Genomic DNA, 12,470 nt, shown 5'->3' on the forward strand with positions numbered 1-12,470 from the left:
TCCCGAAAAATTCCCGAAATTTCGGGACCCGTCCATCCCTACAAATTAACATAAATTGCTCAACTACTCCTAAATAGTTATATTTAGGGCATTTTTGTAAATACAAAAGTTTTTCCTTATTGTGTAAGCTACATTTATTGTTATAAAAGTAACTCGCTATATATTACTGTTTTCGAGATATAAGCTCCTAATGAGTTTCATGTAATAAATGCCGCCGCCATTTTTAAAATGGCGGATTCTGAGGTTATGCCCACTCTGCCAAGCTGGCACCCACGTGAAAAATGATAACCCATATAGTACCTACATGATCCCTTAGGGTGTTTTTCTATACATAAAATGCACACAGGAACCCCCCTAGCAAGTGGATTATTATGTTATCATTATGTGTACTTATAATTTAATATATTTTAGGTTCAATATATTTATCACAACAGTTAAGCTTAGTGATTTTGTTTGTTTTTTTAGAGTTGTTTTATGGTGTATTTGATGTTGTCGGTGATCCAATATTTGAGCTATATGTTTATGTGCGAATAGAACATCCCAAAAAGGTCTTTGATTTAGGTATGGTTGTTTCAGTAAGTGTTAGTAGTGTGTATTGTTTTACTTGAAAAACACACTGTGTAGTTTCTGTTCAAAAAATTAAAAAATAGAGAGAAAAGTGAAGAGAGTTTTCAGTACACCCATCTGTGGCAGAGTGTAATGGGTCGGCAAATGACTCATATGGATCGGTAAAACTCATTATAAGTTGTACCTCAAGTCAAATAATTTTGCTGCTTTTTTACTTATCCATAGCATGTGTGTGCTAACCAGGAACTTATTTTAGAGCATTTAGATCTTTGTGCTAATGTGCTGATGGAAATACATTAGTGAATCACAGAATAATTTCTGGATTTCAAGAGTTACACCTTTCTCTGCAGGTAGTATCTAGAATAAGAAAACACAGATGGCCAACTAAGATAAGTAGAACCATTGACTATTGGATACTGAAGTAGAAACCCCATCTATGGACCAGTTGTTGCCAATTTTTTTATTAAAAAAGAACGTAGTTGTGTGCCAGTCATGGAGTGCGCTAGTGTCTAAGATTCTATTTCCTACCTTATTTTTGTTGTTGACACAGTTGATGGGTCAAAATAGTTGCCATAGCACACAATAAATCATTCCATCTTGGTAAAAAGTATATTCAAAATTAGTACTTTAGATCAGCACAATCTGTTAGTGGCTCACATCCGCTCACGATTTTGATTATAAATCTAGCTTCAAATTTAACAAGAGGATGGAATATCTAGTTGTATCAATAGTCAAAGGTAGAACTAACTGAGAAATGAAAACCCCAACAAACATTAATATTTTTATTGGTAAAATCAACAATGTGAAGTAAAACAATACACAAATAAAATGGCCCTTGGATTAGAGTTAAAAACACTATGAAGTCAATGTTGGGTTAGCGAGAAGAAGAGAGAGAGAGGAAATGTCAAGAACTCACCGAGGGGCTGCGACTACCTCGCTTCTTCTTACTCTTCTTTCTTTTGTTTTTCCGCTTGTGATCAGAGTCGGAACTTTCAGAGTCACTTCTGGATCTGTGTCTTCGCTTCTTGCTGGACTTTGAATGGCCTCTGTCTGAGTCACTGTCCGACTGTAACATTCACTTTCGTTAGAAACTAGAAACAAAACAAATCTACATTGTTGAAAGAACTCAGAAACTTTCACTTATCTGTGGTATTTTAGGACAGTAAACGCCTTGTATTTTCCTTGACAAAAAAATACCAGTCTTTTGATTCTCTGCAAAGCGACAAATAACAATCGTAAATCACAGTTGGTGGTAACCAAGAATTTCAAATAATTCTGGAATATAAACACCTAAATCTTAAATAAATATGTAACATTTATTTTAGTGGTATGTATAATCTATTGTGAAAATCTATTCTCACAACTATTTAGTTTGTTTCAAATAAATTATAACATTAATAAACAATCTTTAGTACTGTTTACGACTAAATCACAGTAACGTCATGATCATCTACCGTGACTGCCACAACATTAGTAATCATGGATGATTGAATTGTAAATTGTTATCAATTCCCAGAATTGCAGTAACACTTTGAGATTCTTTCCAATCAAATTCCTAAAATATTAAAATATTTTCTATACATAACAATTTCCCATTAAATCAAACACTCTGACAATAATTTCCTTGAACAGTCGCAAAGGTTGTTGTAGGGCGGACGAATAGTGTATGAGATTTTATACAAGATTTAACTTTTAAATCTTTACCATCTTGATGTTATATTTAGTTGGATCTCTATTTTACTTTTTTTTTTGTATCGGTGGATTTATGATTTAACCTGATGATTGTAGTTTGCTAACAAAAATGACTACATACCCCACCAGATCTTGAGCGAGATCTCTTCTTCTGTTTTTTATTTTTCTTGGACTTCTTCGATCTCGAGTGATGATGATTACAGGCTTCTTCTGTTTCATGTTGATATTCCTAGGCAATGGAACAAAATATTGCTATTAAAACAAATCTACTGACCAATTAGTTATGCATGCAACAAATTTTTCATTTGTTTATCATGATTTGGTATCAATTACTGGTATCAAACAAACTTTACTGGTAAAGTTTATGGACATTTTTCATTTTTGTTACTGACAAACAAAACATCTTCTATCTGGTATCAATCAATTAGGAGACAAATCCAGGGGATGAGAGTCGGTGGGGTGTGGTTAATTGAGTTGAAAAAAGCGGTGGTTGTCAATTGGTGAGACCAAACACCTCCTTATGTATGAAATGCCATGGAAGTAATTCAGTGTAATAACTATTTACAGGTAAACTACATAGTACGGCTTCAGGTTTCATCATTGTACCTTGAAGATCCTGAGACGTTCAGACTCTATGCCGATGGCTCTGAAGGCCTCGTGGTCTGCCAGCTTGTCCCGCAGCTCGTCCCAATTGCTGTGATAGTCCACGTCTAAGTCTCGCAGCAACACACGGAATGCAGACTCTAGCTTGCGCAGACGACGGTTCTCCTCCTTCTGGCGTTCTTTCTCTCTCGCCTCGGCCTGTGATGTGAATTATGTTTAAAAAAAAAAAAAATAGGTTACTTGACTGTAGACTCTGATGGCATTTGTCATTGAAATATGAAATAATGATATTAACTAACAAAAGTCAACATTGAATAGGAGGAAGATAAGGTTTGTACAAAAGAATAGGTGTTTTATACAGCAGTATAATAGATACTTACACTGTGCTCCATTTTGATGAGATGGTGTTATATATATATTTTTTTTTATAAATGGCCTATCACATTTTCAATGTTCACAGAGCTTAAAGCAGCTATACGTGATGACTACTCTATCACACAAACAGTGTCTTTCAAATGCGACAATTTTACAAAAAAGTTGCATACATTTTTTTTGGGGGGGGGGGGGAAGAGGACCTGTTGCAAAAATTTATTGACTACAGTATTTTAAAACGTCCTGGCATTATTTCAACTAAAAAATTAAAATCTGAAATGTTTCCTTAGTCTTTTGTTTGGCAGTTTAAAAATACCAATAACAATTTCTAATTGGATAAGCCACACATGCAGCTTATTACATCTAAATATTATCTCAACAAATTTGATTGATTTGAAATACCCACCTTTTCCAGAAGAGCATTATACGTCAGCTTCACATTACCAGCGTCTAAGGTGGCTGATCTTCTGTCTTCACATACTACAGTCGCAAACTCTTCAAAAGTAGTGGATACCTAGACATCCCATACTAATTACTAATCAATTGTACTGAGTTGTAATAATGAAAACTATTCTTGTCGCACCACTCTTGTGGAGGCACAGTTTCTAGTTGTTGTTTTATTTACTTCTTACAGGGAAATTGACAAGAGAATCGTGTTTTAAAGATTTTCTACAATTTCAAAAACAGCTTCGCTTGTAATGTTTTTGCCATTGTAGTTTTACATAAGATTCTGTTATCTTTTAGACATAAGTACAGTGGAACTCCAACTATCCGAATCAACACATTGGGAGGGTAAAAAATTTGGATGATTGGATTCTAAACAAAATTTGTGGTATTTTACAGAAAATAGGCCAAGCCGAGCCAAGATTTTACTATTGGGATTGCAGAATACGTCCGTGCCGATTTTGTGATAAAAACGTTCAAGCTTCTGCCACAATCCCAGAGGTCGACTATGATCTTCTGTGACCGCAGTAGATAAAGATGGTGTTTACAAGACTGAGGAAAGTATTCAAGATTTTGCCGCAATTGCTTAAAAAGCTGACAATGTTTCCATGACCGTGGGAGACGATGATCATGTCTACAAGACCGTGGGAGATATTCAAGTTTTGGTTGTGATCATGGAAAACTATGACAATTTTCTATGGCCTCTGGAGACAATGATTATGTCCATACGACTGTGGGAGGTATTTTAAATTTTGCCACAATCACAGAAAACGATGATATGTTTCCAAGAACGGTGATGACTTCTAATTCAGTAGGAAATAAATTATAATTCCTACAAGACCACGGAAGACGCAATATTTTGCCGCAATTACAGAAATGTTAACGTTGTTTCCATGACCGCCGGAAAAGATGATCATGTCCATCCCACTGACGGTTATATTTTTTATTTTACCACAATGACGGAAGACGATGATTATGTTTCCCTGATTGTGGGAGACAATGATGATTACTGCAAAACTGCAAATGATGATGATTTGTGCAAAATGTTACCGCAATCATGGCTTCTGCATTTCAACAAAAATTCTTTTTACTGTTGTTTTATGGTTTTTTTTTAAATTCTTTATATACAAATTCAGATTATCAGTGATTTGGATAATGATTTCAAATAATTAGAGTTCTATTGTAATTTATGAACCAATTTTTTTGTATAGAACATTTGCATTTTATATAACATTACTGTTGACGCAGTTTGTTAATAGCTAAACATTTTAAATATTTGTAGATTTTGAAAATAATTTCAAAATAACATCATCATTGTGATGAGTTGTTTTTTTAAATAAACACCAAAAGTTTCATAAAATTGTTTTCATTGTTTGCTGTACATGAGGAGAGAAAATAGTTAAATGAATACTGACCTCAACATCAAACCCTTTCTCTTTGAGGATTTCTTTAATAATTTTTCTTTCGTCATGAAACCTCGACTTCAAGTCTTCTACGTAAAACTTGAACAAATCTAACGGCGTCGAGCCTGTAAAAGGAAAACAAGTACTGCTAGAGATTTTGTGGATAGTGATAACACGAAACAAATGTTCATAGATTGTTGTTCATAATTAAAATTTTGTGTATCCACAGTATTTCTTTGCATCTATTGATGGTAGCTGGTAGCATTACAGATTATTGATAAATGCTTTGAACTTGAACCCTAACATTATTCATACTGAATAAAGGCAAATCACCACTTTAAAAGCATGACAACTGACAAGTAGTAGCATGAAATATTTTACCGTTATCCAACTATTATCATCTGATGTACATCAGTCATAGGTAGATTGGGTAGTTAGGAAAATTTAGATTTAGGCCCTTTTCAAACTGGGCCAAATGTGCATGGGCCACCAGCTCAGCCAACAAGCTCACAGTTTAATCATGGACATCAAAGAAGAAGCAGGTGCTTTAGCATATATATTTTTTAAATTTCAAAAACGTCAGCAAAAAACAGTTTAGTGAACAGTCCAGTAAGAAACCATGGCGTGACGTGGTGGTGCGACCAGATTGGTGGCTTTGAAAATCGCAACCCCAAGCCACCGCCATTTCTGGAGGTGCGGCGGGCCATTTTCACACTAAGCGTTGGTGGTTAGAATGAAAATGTCCCATTTAAATCGATGCTAATGTAACTCAGCCACCATGGTGGTGTCGCCATGGTAGCCCAGTGTGAAAAGGGGCCTTAGGTCACATGAAAACAGGAGGAGTTCCCTTACGTAGTGTAGTCTAAACATTTAGCGTAGGAAAAGTCAATTTTACCTAAAACATGAGACATATGGCTATGTGATTCCTGTACAACCATTGCTTTTGCGTGTTAATGTCTTAGCATCTGAAGCCTGTTTTGATTTTGATGAGCGTTTCAGCAAACAAATAAAACAAACCATGGTAGGTCTATCTGGCTATGAGAAATCTTTTGGGAAAAATCCCTTCACTGATGGATGTACGATAACTTTAACTATTAATTATCACTTCTAAAAAAATTCAAATTTACCTGGCTGTCCCAGCATCGCAGAAAACCTGAGGTCTGCACTAATGATAGGGTACAACTCCACCCAGAGAGACATGGAGGTCAGCTTGCCTTGCTCATGGAGTTCATCCAATAACATCTATACAAAAAAATGCAAGAAGTTAAAACAGTGGCAGGCAATCAAACTCAGGGTATAGCGGAACTAATGGCACAAATCTGGAAAGTTATAACAAACAACAAAGTTTTGCAATAGGTTTGGTTTGACAACCATTGAAGTAGGTAGAAAATATATAGGTTATCTTCAAGAAGTAAAATCTGAAACACACCACATAGGCTTAAGGAACAATGTCAAATCCCTCAGGTTCCAAAATATTAACACAAGTAAACTACTTACGCCAAAATTATCCCTGTTCTTCCTCTGCTGCCGCTTCACTTTTTTCTTTTCTCGTTCCTTTTCTTCCTCTTCTTCTTTTTCCATTTCTCTTATATGATCTTCAAAAACTATTAGTGCATCTTCCTTGTCCATACCTATGATAGTAAAAGTAAAAATGTACCTAGATAAATTGATGAAGTAATCTGTAATTTAAGCAAGAACTTTTTGGTAATAATCACATATATTTATTTTAAAATTTAAAACTACTATAGCATACTTGTTTCTTAAATAACTAGCACAATCCTAATTCGAGAACCCTACCAAAATTATTGATCCCTTAAGATTTTATTAAAATCAAATCACATAATTAATATCTGGCTGATGTATCTTTATCATCATTACTGTAACTGTTTTGCTATTGAGTTACTTACACTAATACTAAGGAACACTAGTAACTCACCATAAAAGAGTTCCAAGCAGTGCTGACACACAAAACGTTCACAAAAGTATTACATTGATATTTCCCTCTCCTCAAAAGGAAATTTTAGAAGGACGCAATAGAATGGTTACTTCTTTTTCAGGATAGTTCTACACCAACTACCTTTAGTCTACTAATTCCTTCCAAAGAGCTTTTGAGGGACGAAATATAAAAGTAATTTTCTTGTGAACTTTTTATGTGATATCAACTGCCTGGAATCAGGCTCACTCATCATGTCACTCTGGTCACTTCAGGTGTTACTCATTTTCTTAGTATTATACCTATCTTATATTGTGTATACATTCCTAGACTTTGATTTCTCAAGTTGCTTTACCTTAAATAAAGACATTTGGATGCATACAAGAGTGTGCAGAACTTAATTTCATTAAAAAAGTCATAAAATCCAAGGCCTACATAAAAATCAAATCAGTCATACAACAAGTTTTTACCAAGTAAACTAGCATCATCGACAAAGTTGGGGTTGTCTAACAGCATCTGTTGTGCTTCTTGCCATGTTGTGCGATGATCAATGGCCAACATGGCGTCCAATATGGATGCCAATTGGCGCATGTTTCGCTTTTTACGAGCTTTTCCTTCTTCTTTTTCTCTCTTGGCTAAGTTGAACACACAGTCATCGTATATGTCTCTTCTCTCAGAGTCTGGTACATTTTTCCAAAGCTGAAAAAAGATTATATTTCAAATAAAGAAGCTGATCATTTAGATTCAAACTAATAAGTTAAGCGTAATAGATAACAGAGAGTTTCATAATTTTTCCTGAGGTATCAGACATTGATAGTAACAAACAAAAAAACCTTGATCTACAACTATATGTAATATTCACTTAACAAAATCTATGTGAACTGTTCCTGACATTTGTTCTCACCACCTGAAGAAAAACCAGGCGGTTTACTACTGCACTAAGCATTAAGCAATTGTGTTTTCAGGTAATGTTAAACCCTTAGTTATGGCCAAGCCGCCAAAACCCTTATTTATAGCCAAGCGGCCCAAGGCATTGACCTCCCAGTCAAGAGTGTTCAAATCCTCATTTGGTCAGATCTAATGTGCAAGTCATAAGGAGTTCCCTTGTTCGTTGCAGAGATTGTGTTAAGAGTTCCACCAAAAATAAACAATGGACGACTTGGGTAGACTCTTTGTGACTTTCACTTGACATCAGATATTTAACTACCTCTGACTTATAATATTAGATTATTTATTTTATAAAATAAGGAAATAAACATATACAATCTGGCATAGATTAAATCAATTAATAATCCTTTTCATTCAAATGGTTAGTTAAAAAATATGGGGAGTGTTGCTGAAGGTCTAAGTCCCGGAAGGTCTAATTAGACCTTCGACACACATTTTGCAGTTTGTACTTGTTGCTGAGGGTCTAATCTGGCAGTATGTCGAAGGTCTAAGTCCCGGAAGGTCTAAGAGTACAGTCAATGCAAAAAACTCATCCATTGATACTGTTTTAGACCTTGCGGGATTGCACACAATGTATATTTTGTAAATAAATTATTATAAAATGAGAGTTGCTGAAGGTCTAATTCCCGGAAGTCTAAGATTCGAGTCCCGGAAGGTCTAAGATTCGAGTGCCGGAAGGTCTAAGATTCGAGTCCCGGAAGGTCTAAGATGTGGGCGGGCATTGCGTCGCCATAGATGAAGGCTATACAGGCAGGCAATAACGCAACAACTTTTAGAGTTGTAATAATCTTAGTGATAGTTTTAATAACTCTCACGTCTTTTTTTTTTTGCTAGCTCGTTATTACAAGTACGATGGAGATATAAAAAAAATCCTTATTTATATTATATCATTGACTATTGGATACTTTAATTTTTGTTACTGGCATAGTTGCTGGGCCATAACAGTTGCTATAGCTCAGAATAAATCATTACATCAGTTTTAATTGGTAATTAAACACCATTGTGCAATCGGCAGAAATAAGCTAAATAAGTTTGGCAAAAATAAGTTAATGTTGGTGTTAAAATAGCATCGTTAGTTTCCTTGGTGTTCAGGATTCTGTTTTGTTTATTTCAGCTTAACTTAGCCAGTAAATAGTTTCATCCATTGACTTTATACCACATATATAGTCAATGTTTCATCTTACTAATATTATAAATCTAAAAGTTTGTGAATTTTTGCGTGCGTGCGTATAAGGCCGGTTCAAAGACAATCGATGTGATTTTCCACCGTGGGTCCGAGGTCCCCGCTTGTTTCGAGGTCCTGGTGCGAGACCTCGGATATAAATACAACCGAAAACGTGTTTGATGCCAGAGAATAATTTTAATATCAATATTAAGTGATTTTGAGCGAGACCTTGGAACCCTAATGGAAAGTTTAAAACTTCTTCACGGAATTTCCGATAGGAACGTAGCGATAGTTTTTACTTGTACACAGTGTGGCATGTGACATAAAATGACATTCTCCGCGGGAACCGATGTCCGTGTCCGTTTCCCTCACATAAAATGTATACACTATACACCCTCTGATACATCCTTCAACTAGAAGCAGAGGCTCCCCTTTAACCCCCACCTCCACCTCTCTCCAAGATGACATTGTATTTCAGATATCATATCACTAACGGCAGTCGGCAGTCCGAATGGAATGGGAACAGTTGCTATTCAACACCTCACGAGAACGTTGTTTCCAAGCTGTGCTCGTTTGTTTCCTAGACGAATAGCAGTAGTAAAATTAAAGAAGAAGTATCTTGGTTGTATTATACCTCATAACGTAATTATTAGTACTCACGTGGACCTATGAATGTTTATGCATTTTTGGAACGTACTACACATTAACTTCAAAATAACATGTAAACATGAGTTGTTTATGAGATAAACAGTTTTATTCATACCATTGTTACTTAAGCAAATTATTCCAATACCCAAATATCAAAAAATAATTACAGTATTAAATAACACTAGTGGCTTGTAGGGACATAAGTCCCTAAAAAGCTCCAATGTAAAACAAATTATTGTATTGTTTAAATAACCTCAGAATCAAATTTTATTCAGATATCTCAGTACATAATTTGTTTACAGTTTATTGTTTTTTTTTCTTTATGATAAAAATAAAAATAATGATAATAAAAAGGCTTCTCTGATTGAAATATTGGAACTTGTTATCGTCAAATATGAAAAGGTGAATAAAGGTTTGTTGAGATAAGCTTATAGTCCGTCCGTTTGGTCATTATACCCAGCGGATTAGGAACCTTTTCGGAACCCAACTCACCCTCTCGACCCGATCGTCGGGCTGGCCGGAGACAAACAATGACTCACCCACTGGCACAGTCGCACAGATCTGTAACTTGTTTTGTTTTGTAATGTCATAAAAAGTATTAAAAAGTATTAAAAGTTTTGAGTTAAAATAAATTGTTCTTTATAAATTTGAGTTCTACAAAACATTCCAAAAATAATGAGCCCAACCACGAAGTGGATACTTAAATATATACGATCTGAAAGCATAACAATTAGGTACTCTGTATCGTCACCAGCTTTGTCAAACTTTCAGATCGTAGATAAGTATCCACATCGTGTTTGGACTCATTATTTTTGGAATTTAATGTAAAACTCAAATTCAAATTTATTTTAACTTAAAACAAAAAAATTACATATCTGTGGGACTGGGACAGTATCTTTTTATCAACAACCAGCCTGGCAAGGGGGTCTGAAGGGCGAGTTGAGTTCGGAAAAGGTTCCTAATCCGCTGGGTATCATAGCCAAACGGACGGACTATAGTTCTTAGTGAAAACCTCTAAATTAGCATCTCGACACAGTTATTAGTTCTACGGTTAGGACCAAGCTCATTTTATAAAGGTTTGACAAAATTAGTGTAAAGTAAAGGCATCCCACTGACATAACATAAACCTAAATTTGATTCTGTTCGACATTACAAAAACTACTGTTAGCCTAGTGTAAATATATGTGGTGGTAATCCTCCTAAGGTGCAATTGACTTTACATATTTTATAAGGAAAATGTCTAATCAAATTCTGATTACTAACTATTTTGCGACTGGTTTTGGTTCATTAGACCCTAATATAAGACTCTATAGTTGATGATTTATTTAGAAAGTATTTGCCATTGAAAAAGTTTTTATTCCATTTATTCTCTAAAGCAGTGAGTAAGTTATGTAGTAAGCTATGAGTACATTTAGGGGTTACAGTGTGTTAAAACTAAGAAAAAATTACATGCCGTGTAGGGGCCTATATTCGACGCCATGTATCTCTTAAATGAGTAAGTTTAGAGATAAAATGCTAAGGGTAAAAAAGTCTGAAAATTTCATATACAGTCTAAAAAGACCTTAAATTTAAAAAAAACATAAAAGATAATGATCCCATGGCACAAAATTTTAAAATAAGAAAACTATGTATTTGATGGCCTTTTTAGAAAGTGGAAGCAATTTTAAGACTTATTTACTCTTAGCATAAAATATAGGGTCTTCCATAATATAAACCAAAGCTGGGGGCCATATTGGAAAAATTGTTGCTAAATTGTTTTTTTTTTTCTAAAACTGTTTGAATAAAAAATCTAAGACCTCTTTCACACTGTCATGCGGCGTTGGTCTATGGGAGTTTTTGTATAAGTTTTTTTCAAACGATGTCCGTCGCACGCCTGCGGCCTGACTGACGGCGAATTCGCCGAACGGCACGCGAGTTACCGCCAGATGCACCTACTCCGTCAAGAAGTCTACGTTGAAGGGCTAGTTTGGCTGCGTCCCGAAAGCCACGAATGTTTATGGCTAAAGCTGAAGACGAAAACCACAACAATTAGTAAAGGGTCGAAAAGGTTTTAATCCTGGGGACGTAAGCCACGTCTGCGAGCCAGGTAGATAGCTGTCAGGGTGGCAGCTCACAGGGAGAACGGGAAATTTTAGCTCCCTGTTTTATTTATGCGTCTCAAGCAAATTCGTAAGTCCAATCTGAATCCGCCGTGATATAAAGGTTAGAAATATACTTTTGAGCTCTACTACTGTTTGTTATTTTATTCTACTGTCTGGTTATCGTTAGTGTACTGTAGTTGTTCATCGCAATAATTAATTTCAAGCAAATAATAACTCTAGATTTTCCCATCAAAACCCCATAAAATAACGGAAAAATATTATTTTCCCAAAAATGGCCTGAACGATTTTGATAAAAATTTAGTATGTTATAGTCCTTTATATTCTGAACAAAATGGTACAAATCCCATTTCTGTAAAAATTACGGTTCACAAGTTATTGTAAATTATGTCATTTTCCCATAAAACCCCCATAAAATAACAGAAAAATCGGATTTCCCAAAAATGGCCCGAACTTTTTTGATAAAAATTTAGCATGTTATAGTCCTTTAAATTCTGAACAAAATTGTACAAATCCCATTTGCGTATATTTACTCTCACCACTTACACATGATAAAGGTTGTTGACAAACTTATGGGAGAAAGTATGTGTCAGAAT

The 12,470-nt window shown here is 35.1% G+C and overlaps 1 protein-coding gene across 3 annotated transcripts in view; it reads right to left on the reverse strand.

Moving 5' to 3' along the window:
• LOC128990711 (pre-mRNA-processing factor 40 homolog B) overlaps positions 1-12,470 on the reverse strand; it is a 38,597-nt gene that overhangs the window by 10,651 nt on the left and 15,476 nt on the right. For all 3 annotated transcript variants that reach the window (XM_054413241.1, XM_054413240.1, XM_054413242.1), the window contains exons 10-17: positions 7,485-7,713; positions 6,579-6,712; positions 6,209-6,323; positions 5,094-5,206; positions 3,641-3,748; positions 2,866-3,060; positions 2,381-2,488; positions 1,484-1,633 (exon numbers count right to left, since the gene is read on the reverse strand). In XM_054413241.1, coding sequence (XP_054269216.1) covers positions 1,484-1,633; positions 2,381-2,488; positions 2,866-3,060; positions 3,641-3,748; positions 5,094-5,206; positions 6,209-6,323; positions 6,579-6,712; positions 7,485-7,713 — 1,152 coding nt within the window. The remainder of the gene's footprint in view (positions 1-1,483; positions 1,634-2,380; positions 2,489-2,865; positions 3,061-3,640; positions 3,749-5,093; positions 5,207-6,208; positions 6,324-6,578; positions 6,713-7,484; positions 7,714-12,470) is intronic.

The sequence above is a fragment of the Macrosteles quadrilineatus genome, unplaced genomic scaffold (genome assembly GCF_028750875.1).
Source record: "Macrosteles quadrilineatus isolate MER2022 unplaced genomic scaffold, UCM_ALF_1.0 Scaffold_3__2_contigs__length_128488019, whole genome shotgun sequence".
Lineage (NCBI taxonomy): Eukaryota > Metazoa > Arthropoda > Insecta > Hemiptera > Cicadellidae > Macrosteles > Macrosteles quadrilineatus.